The 17,170-nt window shown below is 48.6% G+C and overlaps 1 protein-coding gene across 1 annotated transcript in view; it reads right to left on the bottom strand.

Moving 5' to 3' along the window:
* Nucleotides 1–238: 238 nt before the first annotated feature.
* Nucleotides 239–17,170, bottom strand: part of GID4 (GID complex subunit 4 homolog) — a 25,517-nt gene continuing 8,585 nt past the window's right edge. Inside the window, exons 3-6 of the mRNA XM_046676269.1 lie at nucleotides 8,151–8,258; nucleotides 5,091–5,192; nucleotides 3,016–3,146; nucleotides 239–1,455 (exon numbers count right to left, since the gene is read on the bottom strand). Of these exons, the coding sequence (XP_046532225.1) occupies nucleotides 1,392–1,455; nucleotides 3,016–3,146; nucleotides 5,091–5,192; nucleotides 8,151–8,258 (405 nt within the window). The 3' untranslated portion in view covers nucleotides 239–1,391. The remainder of the gene's footprint in view (nucleotides 1,456–3,015; nucleotides 3,147–5,090; nucleotides 5,193–8,150; nucleotides 8,259–17,170) is intronic.

Below are 17,170 nucleotides of genomic sequence, written 5' to 3'. Positions count from 1 at the left end.
GATTGGCAACCTTCAGCTTGTTTTGCTCCTGTGGGTTACAACGCTGTCTTGTTGTTAAAGCTTTCCCTCTTGTATCTGAGTAAATCTCGTAAACCACCAGAAAATGCCACGCGCCCCCCCCCCCCGAAAACCCTGCCCATATCTGTGGGCTACAACCGATGCCAACCTATTAAGCTTTTTAAACATTTTTAAAAAAACAAAAACAAAACAAAAAACCACACACACACACTTTGGCACGTGAGCCTTGCGTGATCTGAGCGTGTTCATGTTCCCACCGCTCCCCGTCCCAACATTTCCGAGTCGCCATCTCAGGAGAGCGGCCCCTTCTGCCTGATGGAAAAGGTCACCCACCGTGAAGCACTGCTGTTTTGAGTAGCAAAAGGAGGAGGTACAAATGCTAAACTGGCCCCAAAAACAGTTCTCACGTTTAGCACTATAATTTACGCAATGCTGCAAAACTTTTGTACCAGGATGACGAGTTTCAAACTGCTGGTTGATTAAATATACATTTACATATAGATATAGATATAAAAATTACTAAGTCAACATTTGCTGTTTTCAATGTGAAAACGATAAAATGTAATTCTGAATAACTGCATTTGCCATAGGGTCCTTGTTAAAGGAACCATAAAAATAATTTTGTAATAAAAAAACTCTTTTTTTTTTTTTTTTTAAAGTTTAGTATTGCCCTCAAGTTCAAAAGTTTGGAGCAAACGTGCTGAGTAAGCATGACTGGAATCTGTTCCTGCCAGGGATCTGGAAGCCTTAAATTTAAGGATCCCTGACGGCAGGCCCAGGGAACCTGCCAGCCGCTGACTAGCTTGGCGTGAACATCACAGGGCTAGGCAGCGCCAGCTGACCCTGTGAAGGAATTAGCCTCCGCCTCACGTCTCATTGGCAGGTGCCGCTGCAGCCCGCCAATCCCTGCACAGAGCTCTGCGGGGCACACACGTGCTGGGGCTCTGCCTTCTCTTGAGCTACCAGACTAAGCAGCTGGGGAAGCGAGGGGGCCTGGGGCCTGAGTGGGGACCACTGAGCACCAAGGCTGAGGGTGACCGAGGCTCTGACCTTCTACTCGGCTGGAGGAAGGAAGGGGCATTTCAGTGACGCAAGTTAGCTGTGCAGGACGGAAAAGTGCATTTAAGGTAGCTGAAAAACAGATGAAGCCCGAACTGCCACAGAGAGGGAGGGAGAGCGGAGGCCGCCCCCTTCCCCCGCCCTGCTGGGCGGCCATGCTCCTGGGATTCTGTAGGTTGACATTCATGCTTCTGATGCGAGTCTGCTCATGGAGAAACAGGAACACACGTCCTCCGTTCCGGCAGGTACACAATTTTCTTGGCAAAGTTCTTTTTTGCCAAGTTCAGTTTTATTTGGCTGCTTCTGAACCGCTGTCACCGGAACTCATAGATGGGTGCGCTGTGCTCGGGAACATGCGTTAGGTTGAGAGACTGATACCTGCAATGCGGGAGACAGACGGGAGGCAGTCGCCTAAGCAGCCTGGACCCAACGAGGGTGTCAGAAAACTCCCCCCCGCCTCCACCGGCGCTCCCGACACACCACACTCTTAGAGTGGAATGCAAATCCATCTCAGGCTGCCTCAGGTGAACTGAGTTTGGGTTTATTTCTCTTTCTTTGGTTATTCCTCCTGAACTACACAGCAGATGAGCTGCTTTCAGGCCTCTGCTCTCTCCACGAAGCAATCACAGGGCGTCTTCTAGAGCAGAGGCTGCGCAAGCTCTGGAGCAGGACGCAGCTTCCTGAAGCCCTGCCCACCCCGCCCTTCGTCTGCCCACCGTCCAGCATCACAGCTCCTTCTGCAATGTCAGGTTGTGAGAGCCTCAGAGCCCCATGGCCAACACAGCCGGATCCTAATTCTCCCAGCATAACCTGCAAAGCACTATGCCATGTGACAGAAGCCAGACACAAAGGCCTATAGTGTACGACTCCCCTTACACAAAATATCCAGAACAGGCAAATCCACACACGGAGAAAGTAGACCTGTGGATGCCTAGGGCTGAGAGGGCATGGGGAGGTGGGGGTGACAGGGTTCCTTTTTGGGGCGATGAAAATGTTCTACAATCGATTGTGGGGATGGCTGCAAAACTCTGTGAATCGACTAAAGCTCACTGACTTGTACACTTTAAATCAGTGACCTTTATGGTATGTGAATTATATCTCAATAAAGTTATTTAAAAAAGGATATGAAAAGTTTAAAACCTCATCTGAGAACAGAACAGCTACTGAAACCTAACAAGTGGCTCTCAAGGAGCCGAGACCACATGGAGGCCCAGGGCATTTGCTTGTGGGTGTCATTTTGCGGCCACTGAACAAGGAATTTGAGCCAGCCCAGAGTAGCATCATTCACAAGTCACCAAAGTGTGAAAATTTGAAAGAAAATCAAGTGTTTCTGCGTTCAGAGAGGAAATCAGGTGTTTTACGATATGGTTTGCGCTTCAGGTAAAGCAAGGTGATCACACAAGCAGCGAGGGGGCAGGAGAATGCCAGAAGGTGACAACAGCTAGCACCTGAGGTGGCACACAGTCCTCCACCTCTGGTGAGACAAAGGGGACAACTGTCAGCTCCCATGAGCCCCTAGGCCAGCAGACTGAAATCAAGTACATGTGGGACCAGCGTCTGAGGAATATGACCCCAAAATTAAAAAGGCTGCTGACAGCAACATTCACTGCCACAGATCTTACATTTTAGTTACTGAATAAATTTGGGAGAAATAAATACAAAACCAGCAAGACTGAGATAAACATCATTGACAGTCTAGCACTGCTTGAAAGCACGTGGCAGTGAGTTCCCTTATCTGGTACTCCATTTTCACCCTGTTTACTCTGCTCTGTGGCTAGGGATGAGTCCCTAGCAGGAAGAACCGAGATCATTTAAAGAAGTCCTCTCCAAATAGAGCAGGAAATCTACGCAGAGACAGGTGGGGAGATTTTCTTTTGGATTTGGTGAGGGAGGGAGAGCCGGGCCAGCCAGCCTCGGCGGCGGCCTCGGGGTCCATACCATTCTGAGCTCCTGTGGTAATAGTAGCCCTCTATGGAGGCTGCCGACCTCTGGAAGCAGATGTAGTAGAACCCGGCAAAGGAAGCACCACTGATGTCTTTGATCGTGTGGTCCGGGACCAGGAACTGCTCCTGCACACAGATGGAGGGGGTCAGTAACAGACGCCTGCCCCAACCACCTCTGGGGCCTCCTAGTTAAGCTTCAGGTGGTTTTAAGGTTCCACTACCACATGGTCCAGCCAGCACTTGCTGGGAGATGGTGAGCCTCTGTGTTTCAACCCGACTTGTGAGTAGCATTCATGTGCCACTCGAGTAGTCTACATACTAACGCAGCAAACTGTGTCTTGAGCTCCTAGGATCAGCAACTGAAAGTACTGTGATCCAAACAGCTCACAGATGAATCAACACCTGCATACCTTTCAGAGCCCACAGTCAGAATGGCCCAGGAAGAACAAGTTTCTGCTCCACCCCTGAAACTGTCACTAGGTTCCTGATCACCTCTAAAACAGTAGGCCACTTCTGTTGGCCTGTGGATTATCCTGAGGGTAGATCAATCATCAGTAGCCCCCGTAATACCCCTCAAAATGCTCTCTACCTCAACAGCGGCAATCTGAATGGTACTAGTCTTTTTTTTTTTTTTTAAAGACAGGCACCTGAGCTGACAACTGCTGCCAATCTTTTTTTTCCTGCTTTTTCTCCCCAAATCCCCCCCCAGTACATAGTTGTATATTTTAGTTGTGGGTCCTTCTAGTTGTGGCATGTGGGACGCTGCCTCAACATGGCCCGACGAGCGGTGCCATGTCTGCGCCCAGGATCTGAGCCAGTGACACCCCGGGCCGCCGAAGTGGAATGCATGAACTTAACCACTGAGCCACAGGGCCGGCCCCAGAACGGTACTATTCTTGATCGGGCACCTTATGAGAGGCAAGTTTGTTATCTCCAGCTACAGCCAAGAGTTGTAAAGGCCACATCCTCATACCTACTCTTCCTGAGGACATGAAGTCAGAGGCCCCAGGTCTACTAAAAGCCCAAAGGGGTGTCACCTGAGAAATTCTTAGAGACAAAACCACTCCATCGCTCTTTGATTTTAAGATGCTCTCCCTTCCCTTCCTCAACCTGTGAAGCTGTAATTTCTAAAATGAGAACCTTACGAGATACTTCCTTTAATAGGTTTATTTAGTTGGCATATCTCCCACTAGATGGTCAGCTCGTGAGGCCAGGATTCAGCATTAACTCTCCACACCTAGCAACTGTCTACTTAAAGAGTGATGATGCCCGCCCCCTAAAATTATTAGCTAACCAAAGTAAAGATTGGGAATGACTACCCTAAACGATTCGTCTGTATGAAATCTGGCAAGACTCCAAGATAAACAAGCTTTTTCCCACAGACCGGGGACTACTGCTTGGAAGCGGGTGTGTGTTCAGAGCGATTTAGCAAACTTGCTTCACGATTTGCTGTCTCGTGGCTGTAACACATAACCATCTTGTTATCAAAGCAGGAGGCATAAATGACTCCTCAGCCTGAAGCCAATCCATCCAGATGGAGTGGAAAACCCAAATTCCATTCCTGCTCCCTCATTTCCTGAGCTGTCGGGAACCAGAGGAGCTGAGACTGAGCCCAAGGGCAAGGACGTGGTGGAGGGAACAGTCACTTAAATGGCGTCTCAGCCCCTGGCTGAGAATAGGGGATAAAGGATGATTGAATTCAGAGAGTTTGGCTCCGCCCTGAATCCAGAGAACACTTGGGATGGTTCAACCTGGAGGGTCAAAGGGCTTCTTGGGTGGGAGAAAGGAAAGGGAGAAGACACAAACAACAGTGTCGAGGGGGAGCAACCCCCAGGCATGAATTCATCTGCAAACCATCAAACAGGTTAACCAAAGAGAAACCATCCGGGATGCCAGCAGTTAACCCGTGAGCCCTGGAGCTGTGTCTGCTTTCTATGAGTAAGTAAAGACTCTGCCATGAAAATAACCTGTAACAAGCACTGGACACGGGAAGCGGATTCAGGGTGGGGGCGCTGGCATACACTACAGGAGCTGGCGCAGTCAGAAGACGACCTCGGAGCAAGATCTTACCTTCCACCTCATAAAGACATAATCCCCATTCTTCAGCTCTTCGTAATCAAAATCATCTGAATTAAATGATTTTGCATACTGATAAAAAGCCAGAAACTTGCCCTGAAAGCAAAAAAATAAAGTATAAGAATTGATCAACAGAGGGAGAGGCTGGGGTCAGGACACCCTTCCGTGCGCAGGTCAATCGCCTTTTCAAAGGCGCGACAGCTGGTGGACGCGGCACCGGCAAGAGCAGTGAAGGCCAGGATGGAGACGGAGAACTTCGGTCACCCCAGTGAACTCAGACCTGGGCTCCGGCGGAGGCCCCACTGGGCTGCGCCTGCCTAAGGCCCAAGGAGAAGGCTGCAGGATAGAAACGGGGCTTTTACTCAGAACACCCTACCACAAATAGACAAAGCCAAGAAATGAGCGAGAAGATCTCTGTAAGTAAATCAACAGTAGCAAAGAGTCACGCAGAACGGCTCAGAAGCAGCCTGTGGAGCCTCAGGGGAGAGTGGGTTTAGTCAAGTGGGGTCCTCTGACATAATACAGCGGTTTGGGGCCAGCTAGTTAAGTAGAAACTGGAAATGGGTAATATATGGTTAAGATAAAAAAAAAAAGGAGACCAGAAATAGGTTACAAAACTATATTTTATGATCCCATTTTTGTACCCCCTAAAAATAATATATATCCAAAAGAGATTCAGGAAAAGGTTAACACCTGTGTTAGCATCAGGTGTTTTCATTAAAGATAATTTTTTTTCCTTTTGCTTTTTGGTTTTTCCAAATATTTTTAAATAAGCATGTATTAATTTTATAAGAAAACATCTTAAATAAAAAGATACAAAGATATTAAGTCATAGAATTTGACACATAGCTATTTTTATTCTAAGTAGATAAAACAGATGGAATCTTGACTTTATAGTACCACTCTAATACCAACTTTAAATACCATGCAGGAAAATTTGAGGGTGAAACACAGCATCTCTGATTCCAGTTTACAATGGAAAATGATGCCATCAGTCAAGTTTATTAGACACTGTACATTCCTGACAAACTAAGGCACAATACAGAGCTCCGAGTCCCCTGTGGGGATCTGGGAATCCTAGTAGGTGGGGAAAGTTGTGGAAAGCAGGGAGGACCGCATAGGAAGCCAGAGGTGCGGGGTGAGGAACAGCTGCGCGCCCAGCTCCCTCCTCCCACTTCGCTCAGCGTGCCGTGCCGGCACCAAGGCTGGCCTCCTAGCCCCTCTTTCACTCCCAATATTTCAATCCAGTCTAACAAAGCCTGGAATCCCAGGTGTCTTTCAGGGTTCTAAAGGAAGTCAATGAGAAAATTAAGAGTGCTTTCCTAGTACTTAATTTGCAGCCAAGCTAACCTAAAACAGGGTTTTCACCGGGCCTCAAAGACCTTGGTTTTTGCAGGACCAGTCTGAAATGGAAAACAGGGTTGAATGGGAGACAGGCTGTGGTTCACTACGAGGAAGATTTTTCTCTTTGGGGCTGACCAGGAGAAGAAGGGGCCATCTCAGGAGGTGGCGCCGCGCAGGCAGAGATGGCATCAGGCAGGGTGGGACCAGACGGCACCAAGGAGCCCTCCAACTGTTTTCTGACACTGGCACCATCATGCACCACTCGGCTGTGCTAACCGTCTAGATACTAGGATCTTTTTTTGTTTTAAGATTTTTTTTTCCTTTTCCTCCCCCAAAGCCCCTTGGTACATAGTTGTGCATTCTTAGTTGTGGGTCCCTCCAGTTGTGGCATGTGGGACGCCGCCTCAGCATGGCTTGATGAGCGGTGCTATGTCTGCGTCCAGGATCCAAACCGATGAAACCCTGGGCTGCCAAAGCAGAGCATGTGAAGTTAACCACTCGGCCACGGGGCCGGCCACTGGATACTAGGATCTTGTTCGTTCTCTCATGTTATAGAGACACAAATGACTGTCTAACTCTTAATGTCTATTTGCTGTAACAGTCAAAACATGTAGCTTTCAAAAAATGCTTTAAAAAGCTCAAGTTTAAATTCAATTGAAACAGTATTTGATAGATGCTCCTTTCCTAACTCAAGTAAAAAACATTAATAAACAAAGCAGCTGGGGCCAGCCCCATGGCATTGTGGTTAAGTTCAGCACATTCTGCTTCAGCAGCCTGGGTTCCTGGGTTTGGATCCCAGGTATGGACCTACACCACTTGTTGGCCCTGCTGTGGTGGCAACCCACAGATAAAGTGGAAGAAGACTGGCACAGATGTTAGCTCAGGGCTAATCTTCCTCAAGCAAAAAAAAAAGAAGATTGGCAACAGATGTTAGCTCAGGGCTAATCTTCCTCAGGAGAGGGGAAAAAAAAAAGCAAAGCAGCTAATCTACAGTGACATTAACTCAGACAAGAGTCTGCAGTAGGAATTCTCCCCAAGGACTACTCTGTCAGAATCAGGATAGACCCGTGCCAATGTGAGTGCGAGTGGGAGGAAGGAGGAGTTCCACAATCTTCATTACTAACACAATCATTTCCGGTTGGTTTAGAAGGTGAGCACATTGAACTTCCTTGGTGTTAAAAATTCACAATCAGCCTGGTTAACTAAGCCAAAAGGCTATTATGATAGGCTGAGAAATGGATTTTTGAGACACAAGACTTGAATAAGAACGGATGAAAAGACTTGAGGACAGTAACTCTCAGTAGTCCTGATGTGTTCGTTAGTGGTGATTGAGAACACGCTCCACACTTGACAGTTAAAAGGGGAGGGGCTAGACTTTTCCGTGGCACCCTGACAGTACTTAAGTTAAGAGTGTGTCTCCTCTACCAGGAGCTCGGATGAGAAGAAGCCTCCTGTGGCAGTGCCCACAGGGACAAGCTGACGGGAGGGGCGGGTTCCCAGGGACTGGCCTCTCACCAACCCTAAAGTGAGAGGCCATTACTATATGTTTCCCAGGGTCTCCCTAGGCACAGGTGATTAGAAGGGGACAGTGCACAGGAGATGGACAAATGGTTAGAAGGGAAGGGGATAGTGATTAAGATCCTGAGAGCTAAGTTCCTCAGCTCCCAGCAGCCCCTGCGGGGCCCAGAGCAGATGAAAGACTTTACTCACCCAGTGTTTCCGATCAACGTCTTCATCCGCATCCCACTTTCGAGTTAAGAAAGGGTGTTTTTTGCTGATTATTTCTCCTTCAAAGAAGGTCGTAAGGGTTGGATACTCCTATAGTAAAAACCCAAATATCAAAACAAGATGTTGAATAGGAGTTTAACCTTTCACAAGTGAAGTACCAGCCTTGCTTTAACTTCTTCCCAACACTCTGACGAACACAACCACACTAAGAAACAGCCCACACCACAGTGCGGTCTAGGGGCGTGCCGAGGGCTGTGGAGGGGCCCACAGGGGGCTCTTGGGCTTCAGGGACTTTGCCAGAAGCAGAGGGCCCTTCTGTGACTTCACTTGTTGTGTGTTGATCTCTAGAAAAGAATTTGGACAATTCCTACAAGTAAATTCTGAATATCCTAGCACACAAAGCAGACGATAAATTAGTAGGTTTTACTTTCTAAGAAAAATACCCCAAGAGTCTCTAAAATCACAGTGTCAGAGCTAAGTCTCCCGCAAGCCGTAACCTGGCCCAGTGCTTCTCCAACTGGCTCAGGGGTTTGTCCCTTTTACACCATGAGGGGCATTAGCTGGTGTGCCCCTTTAAAAACCATGTGTCCTTGAGGCTCCTGTCTGGGCTGTGCGCCAACACTCACGATGATAACAGTCCTGGGCTTGGCCAACCCAGCTGCTTTCTCGTGGGAGAGTTAGCACCAAGACCCTCACGGTCTGAGGGAACATGGAGGCCCTCCAGGGGGGCTCTGGTCCTCGGAATGCAGGTCATTCAGGGATGATCCCCCTTGGCAAGCACACAGCCTTTGTTCCTCTGCCCACTTAAGCCAGCTTCTCTCAGGGGGCAGTAGTGGGTGCACACCGCTGTCCAGCCGGCCACCACTGCACCTTCCCTGTAAGTAACTCCCAATAAAGCCACACGTCTCGTTCGCTGTCTCCGGGTCTTTTCTCTGGAGTCTCAGCAACCGATCCCGCACTGCTCACCCAGATGGGTGTGTGGTAGAACATTTGGTGAGCCAGCCAGAAGCCAGAAAAAAATCGCCTCATCGCCAAGACTATGAGGGATGGGAAGGGGAAATCGGCAGGGTAATCCCGGGTTGGCTAGTGTCCTCCCTGTGGGGACCAGTCACCACCACCCTTGATGGATGGGGCCCACTGTGTGAGTACGGGGTGGCCCGGAAACGCCAAAGGGCCTAGGGGCAAGTCCTGGGCATGAGAGAAGCCCAGGCCATTGCTACAGCTGTGGAGTAGCCCCTCTCCACTGCAGGAGGCTTGCAATGAAGGCAGGGAAGTTCTGGGCAGGATAAATGACGAGAGAAAGAAATCAGAAGCCCGGGTGGTAGCTGCTGCAGTGGGATGGCCCCTTCTTACTGGTGTTCACTTAGCAACAGAAGCCAAAATGGAAACTAAGGTGAAGGTGAGGCAGCTACAAGAGAAATTAAAATTAGAAAGGGAAGCACGCTGGTTCAGGTCAAACCACCAAGGCTCTGTCCACACGCCTGTGGGAGTCTGAGGAGAGGACAGAGGTCTGAGCAGCCCCGACCGGCAGGGGCGGGTCCTACCACCTGCCTCCGCCTGTTCAGCAGGTGCATTCCCCCAGGAGGGGCTCCACTGCCGCAGAGCTGTGGGACTGCAGAACAAGTAAACTAAATAGATGCGGAAAGGATAAAAATTTAGGGAACTTGTTAACGGTAATTATGTGTTATGGTGTATGTACTTAAACTAACCCAAGATGATGGCTAACTGCTTTAATGTTACTGGAAGTTTTTGTGAGTAATCTAAACATAATTCTTGGGAACAAATGATTTAAATAAAAATGGGTAAGAGTTTTCAGGTACAATAACTACGTTTTATGGTATAAACGCTTGAAAAACAGCTTCCAAAATCTTTTTGGTAACTTGAAACTTTAGAGTTTTGCTAAATTAAGTTAAATGATAAAAATTCATTGAGTATCTAGGTCATCTTCCAAACAAGATAACATATTAAAAGCTGATTACTAAACACAGATTTGTCTGCCTTTGGTTTCTTATCTCAAAGAAACTAAAAAATGATTGGGTTTATTGATAAACATGTTTTGTACATGCTGAGGAATTTTCTATGAGAAAACACATATCTATTACAATCTCTATACAAGGAAAGTAAAATGTATGTTTTCAATAAAGAAGATATAAAGAAGAGCTATTTTTCCTTGTTTTGTTAAAAAAGATAAATTTGTCCTAAAGTACTAGGAAGGAAAAAAAAAAGACATAGGACAAATTCTAAATGTAAAAAATAAGTAACAAAAGGTTTGCGAAAGTAAAACCTGGAGGAGTTTTGTGTATGGTCAAGTTGGCTGAGATTAAAATAAATAAGTTTCAATATCAAAAGTAAGGCAGTCACAAGAATAGCCACTGGCTCCAGTACGTGCAGAGGAGTGAGGACAGGCCAGGAGTGTGTCCAGCCAGGGCAGAAAGTGCCCGCGGGGGCAGGGAGAACACGGTGAATGCCTGGTCTAGCCACCCGCACCAGCACAAACAGCAGGCCGCCTCGACTCCTCGGCCCTCCCTCCACTCCAGCGTGGCCCAACTGAGGCTGAGCGAGCCGCAGAGAGCAGGCTGCACAGCGACGGACCGCTGCAGCCCGGGGAGCAGCAAGCACCCCTTGGGAAAAAGTGAGAAACAACCAAATGCTGTCTGGTGGCTTTAACAGCGCCCCCAGTGACAGCCTGGGAACACCCTAGCCCCCTCAGCTAGGGGGAGGGCCAAAGGACCTTGACCCATACCCGCAGCGCCGCGCAGGTGGCTCAGGTATTGGGGGACCAAACACCACACGTGGAAATAACGTCTTGGTCTACAGGAGCAAAAAGCATTTTGCTGTTGGGGATAGAAATGAGCAAAATGACTTCCATCACTTCCCGCCCCACCCTGCGGCAATGCTTCTACAACACCGTCAATGGACAAAACCCCCCAAGGTTGCCTTGCTTCATTACACAGATGATGTCATATTAACCTCTGAGTCTTTTCCAGACCTTCAAGAAGCCCCCAGCTCGCTCAACGCCCACCTATGCCGACGAGGATGGGTGGTGAACGACAACAAAGTGCAAGGGTCTGGGTTGTCTGTCAAACACTTGGGCGTTAGCTGGTTGGAGAAGACAAAAGTGGTTCCTGCTACTGTCATAGCAACTGGATACAGATAACTGGCCTCTTTAAAAGTTGGTGCCAAAGGGTATGATCTGGGACTGGGGGACCATCCAGCAGGAGGCCTTCACCCAAACCCAAATAACAGTGAAACAAATCCAGTCCTTGGGTGTTTTAACACGATGACAACCACGTGAACTGGATGTTTCCAGTTACCCAGAGGGGTTCGGATGAGGTCTCTGGCAGAGGCACAGCAATAAAGAAGTGCCCCTCGGCTTCTGGCCTCAACTGTGGAAAGGGGCTCCCCCTGCGGATGGCACAATGGGCACAACAAAAGTGGACCATTAATGGTCACCTGTTGTGGGGGACAGAACTCTAGGATGGTATCCGGCAGCAGGTCCGGGGAATGACGATAACAGTGTGCAGTGTGTCTGCACATCAGGCGACAATGCTACCAGGAAGCCAACAGAGGAGTTAGCTCAGACCCATCTCCTGGAAGAAGTGCCAACTGAAAGAGCGGCAGAGTGGCTACACAAGAAGACTGGGCACAAAGGACAAAGGACCTTCTGGGCTTTTGCCAGGGCCTGGGGCCTCCCCCTGTGCTATGCTGGTGTGGTGCAGGTCTGTTGGTGTGCCCTTCTTGTTCCTTGGAGAGACCCTGAGCCATTCCCAAGAACAGAGGCCAAATTGCCAGAGACAACCAGCCCACTCAATGCTGGCAGATGGACTAGATCAGGCTCTTGCCTCTTTCTCAGGGCTGCCAGTATGCTCTCACTTGTGTGGACACGTCTACAGGACTGCTACAGATATACCCCAACAGAGGGCCACTCAGAAGACCACCATGAGAGGCCTGGGACACCTCTGTGCTGTGTACAGTGTTCCCACAGACATTGACAGTGACCAAGGTACACATTTTACTGCTCACCAGGCACAGACATGGACTGATCAGATGGACATACATTGGCATTTTTACCTACCATACAACCCCACGGCCGCAGGGCTAGTGAAACAAACGAATGGCCCGCTGAAATAATTGAGTACAGAAAACAGGACCCTAGCCCACTGGAGATGCCTGACAACTGCAATATGGCAAGTAAATGAACAGGAGAGGCGAACTCAACCCAGTGCCTATCAGACGCTGACACAAACACTGATATGACAGTAGGTATACAGACAAGGGCTAATCGAGAAGAGAAACTGCAACCATAGAGGGGCACTCACAACAACTTGCTTTTGCCTCTGCTACAGAACTCCCTACTGGGATCCATGTGGTCACTTGGCCCTGGGACTGGCAGGTGGGGCCCCGCTGCTGTGGTCTCTTAGCTCCTTGGGAAACAGGCTTAGAGCAGGCTATCACAGTGACACCTTCATCATGGGGGGGCCACCCAAAACCTCCAAACTTACTAATCCAGGGCCTCCGATTTCTCAAGTACGTTCATCCTTTCCCTCTGGTGTGTTATATTAACTGGTGTGTTCCTCCTTCATCCTATACCACTGCCCCTGGGGTGCCCACACCAACTGCACAAGCGGTGTGGTATTGGTGGCCTGGCTGGTACCACACTGACTCAAGGCACTGCGACTGCACGCGTCTTGCTGGACGGCCGTGACCTCCCTCTTCTGGTCCCCTCTAAACATCTTACTTTTCGTCCTTAGGACAATGTCTGCCAACCTTTTCGTTTCTTGGACACACCGTTACTGACATACAAAATCACTCCAATGCTGGGTCTGCAGCGAGCTGCCTCTCTCTTCAACCACAGGGTTACCATGGCATCTCCAAGCTGCCAGCGCCTCTGACTGGAGGGCCCTGCGAGAGCGGAAGAGTGCCCCCTACTTTCCTACCCCTACCCACCCCCTCATCAAGCAGCCTGTCCTTGCCTCTTACACTGCCACGCGAAAGTATATCTTCCAGCCTGAGCGTGAGCAGGCTAACGTAACTCCGAGGGTGGGGTGCTGTTTTTGATGCTGTAGGACGGTTCACTGCTGTACAAATAGAATTAAGAGGTTCCTTTCCCTGGTGTGTTGAACGTCACAATAATGCCATATCATTAAATAAAGTATTTCAAAAAAATATGGGGTGGACACCTAAAGCAATGTGTAACCAAACAGTTACCATTACTGCTGATATGTGGCTGGGAAAACAAGACACACCATGAAAGGGGCCTATGCCTCTCCTCGGGGTGGCTGTGGGCTTGTGGCACCCACGGCTGGCCCTATCTGCCTTATAATTGGACTGGAAAATGTACCTGGGGGCCCCTACATCCCCACACGCATTCTGTCCTCCCTTCAACAGCTTCCTTGTAACTGGGAGGCAGTCCGTGACCGCCATCGTGTGCGACATACGGCTGGGTGCTTCTACCCCCTCGCCATCTTTTCTCCACAGGCTGCGGTTGTGGATATAGAACGGCAAGTGTCTGCGTTAGCCCAACATATGGCCACAGCCCTCAAGAATAGTGGACATGCAATAACTCTGCTAAATGAAGACACCTCCCAGATGAGACAAGCAGTGTTACAAAACAGAATGGCCTTGGACACACTTACTGCAGCCCAAGGGGGGACCTGGGCCCTGATCACAGTAGAATGCTGTGTATATATCCCTGATTCTGCCCCCAATGTTTCCTGCACAATGGCCTCCTTATTGCTCACGTACGGGCCACTGACAACCTGTCCACAGACCTGGCATCTGCTAGGACACAATCCTTCCCCTCCACCTGGCGACATGTTTTCTTTGGTGTCCTTGCCTTTTCACTGCTTCTTTTATTTTCATGTTGTGCTCTCTACTGCTGTTGTGGACTCTGGCTACAGTGCTCCTCTGTGTCTGGCTCAAGGGAAGCCGCGGAAGACTGGCGCGATGAGATTGTAAGAGCCAGGCTGGCCCAGTGGCGCAGCAGTCAAGTTCACACGTTCTCCTTTGGCAGCCCGGGGTTTGCCAGTTCGGGTCCTGGGTGCAGACATGGCACCGCTCATCAAGCCATGCTGTGACAGGCGTCCCACATATAAAGCAGAGGAAGATGGGCATGGATGTTAGCTCAGGGCTAGTCTTCCTCAGAGAAAAGAGGAGGACTGATAGCGGATGTTAGTTCAGGGCTAATCTTCCTCAAAAAAGAAAAGCTTGTAAGGGCCATTCGGACACAGGGCGGGGTGGAGTGTAGGGGCATTAGCTGGTGTGCCCCTTTAAAAACCACGTGTCCTTGAGGCTCCTGTCGGGGCTGTGCACCAACACTCACGATGATAACAGTCCTGGGCTTGGCCAACCCAGCCGCTTTCTCGTGGGAGAGTTAGCACCAAGACCCTCACGGTCTGAGGGAGCACTGAGGCCCTCCAGGGGGGCTCTGATACTCGGAATGCAGGTCATACAGGGATGATCCCCCTTGGCAAGCACACAGCCTTTGTTCCTCTGCCCACTTCAGTCAGCTTCTCTCAGGGGGCAGTAGTGGGTGCACACTGCTGTCCAGCTGGCCACCACTGCACCTTCCCTGTAAGTAACTCCCAATAAAGCCACATGTCTCATTCGCTGTCTCCGGGTCTTGTCTTTGGTCTTTCAGCAACCGATCCCACACTGCTCACCCAGATGGCCATGTGGCGGAACACAACAATTCTTCAAATTTCCAGGTGTGGATTTTTTTGTAGAATACCTTGATATATGAGGGATACATTTAATTCTATCATATGAACTAAAGACAATTTATACCAGGGAAAATATATGTAGATCAGGTCTGCAGTGCAAAACCACAACCATAAAAAAAAATACTGTTGAAAAACTAAATAAGCTGTCACGCTAATTGGGTGCTCAGAAGACTCCTGTTAATTTTTTTCCAAATCCTTGGTGCCTCCTTATTACCAGTTGAACAAATAGCAAATAAAATTAACGGAAAAAAAGTTAACATTAAAAAAAGCTTACCATTTCTCTGCATTTGTAAAAACCAACGAATGAACCAAATGACCCCTTAGCCCAGCCTGCCAGCTCTGGTGTTTCTTGGGAGCACAGCGATGACGGCCACACCTGACAAACCATGGGTTACAGTCCTAGCGTCCCAGGGCCACAGAGCAACTTGCTTTCTTCTTCAGACCCTATGTAAGCCCCTCTTGTTTTCTTTTTTTTTTTTTAAAGATTTTATTTTTTTTCCTTTTTCTCCCCAAAGCCCCCTGGTACACAGCTGTATACTCTTAGCTGTGGGTCCTTCTAGTTGTGGCATGTGGGACACCGCCTCAGCGTGGCTTGATGAGCAGTGCCATGTCCGCGCCCAGGATTCGAACCGATGAAACACTGGGCCGCCTGCAGTGGAGCGCGCGAACTTAACCACTCGGCCACGGGGCCAGCCCCATCTTGTTTTCTATTAAACATCTACATGTTTAAAATAAATCAGTTCTGATAGCTTTGCCAATTCTCCCAGCTGGGTGGGCCATGTTGCTCAGGACCCTCCTGAGAGAGACTGCTACAGCAAAACCCAGGAAATGACATCAATGCACAGCTGTGGTGACTGAGAAAGCCTCATGATGACACTCCGCCAGGGCATTCTATTCTATTACCAGCGGATTCTGAAATATTATACATTTAACACTCCCCCAAACCCATAACCTCCAAACCCCAACATTGTTACTGGATTCCTCATATAGATATTTATATACAAAGCGGGAAGAAATTAAACAGACGACTGGGGCTGGCCCTGTGGCCAAGTGGTTGGGTTTACACGCTCTGCTTCGGCGGCCCAGGGTTTTGCTGGTTCAGATCCTGGGCACAGACATGGCACCGCTCATCAGGCCATGCTGAGACAGCGTCCCACATAGCACAACCAGAGGCAATCACAACTAGAATATATGACTATGCACTGTGGGGCTTTGGGGAGAAGGAAAAAAAAAAGAAGATTGGCAACAGATATTAACTCAGGTGCCAATCTTCAAAAAAAAAAAAAATTAAAGAGAAGAAAATTTCCTAAATGGAAACTCAATTTTTAAGGTATAAACTAAATTATACTAAGATGCTTTAGGAAGGAGTATTAATGAAAAAAGATCTATATTAAGTTAGCACCTGACTTGAGATTTTAAATTAAAAGCTATTTATATTGATTTTCTGAGTTATGAACTCTAATTTTTTTCAAAACTTCCACAAAGAGAGAGAAGAACAGGGGCCGGCCCAGTGGCATAGTGGATTAAGTTCACATGCTCCGCTTCAGCGGCCCAGGGTTTGCGGGTTTGGATCCCAGGTACAGACCTACACACTGCTCATCAAGCCATGCTGCGGCAGTGTCCCACATACAAAATAGAGGAAGAGTGGCACGAATGTCAGCTCAGGGATAATCTTCCTCACACACACAAAAAATAATGAGAGAGAACAAAATGGTAAGGTGGTCCTATTAAATACAAAGAAAATACTTACAGTTCAAATCACTAGTTTTCCTAATGAATAATTCTGCACTGACTTCTCTCTAAAAAATGTTTTATGCAATATATCATGGTGACTAGAACTCTGAGAATTAAATAAAATAAATACCTAAGGAATGAGAGCCAATGTGTGCAGAAGTCACCAAAAAGACAAAATAGGTCTCAGGGCAGGACCAGGAAATTCAAACACTTGACTCTAGCCAAATTGGTGGTAATTTATAAAGTCCAACACAAGCCTCTGTCAGTGAAGGTGGGATGTCAGAGGGGGGAGGCACCACCGGCCCCAGCCGGCAAGCAGGGGAGGGCTTCATGGGGGGGGGGTCTGGCTGTCGCCAGGCATTTAGGCTGCCCAACCCACTCCCCTCACAGATTCCAGGCCCGCTAAAAACTGTCTGATGATGGGTCCGGCTTTCTAGGTAGACTTGCCTTCTGGGAGATTAACATTCCATTGGCCAGTAAGTCAGAGAGAACCTCCAGAACATGCATGTACTTCGTTTAGTAAGTGAGTAAACAAGCACTCTTGTT

This window comes from Equus quagga, chromosome 11 (genome assembly GCF_021613505.1).
Source record: "Equus quagga isolate Etosha38 chromosome 11, UCLA_HA_Equagga_1.0, whole genome shotgun sequence".
NCBI classification, from domain to species: Eukaryota; Metazoa; Chordata; class Mammalia; order Perissodactyla; family Equidae; genus Equus; species Equus quagga.
This window is presented reverse-complemented; position numbering and strand designations above follow the sequence as displayed.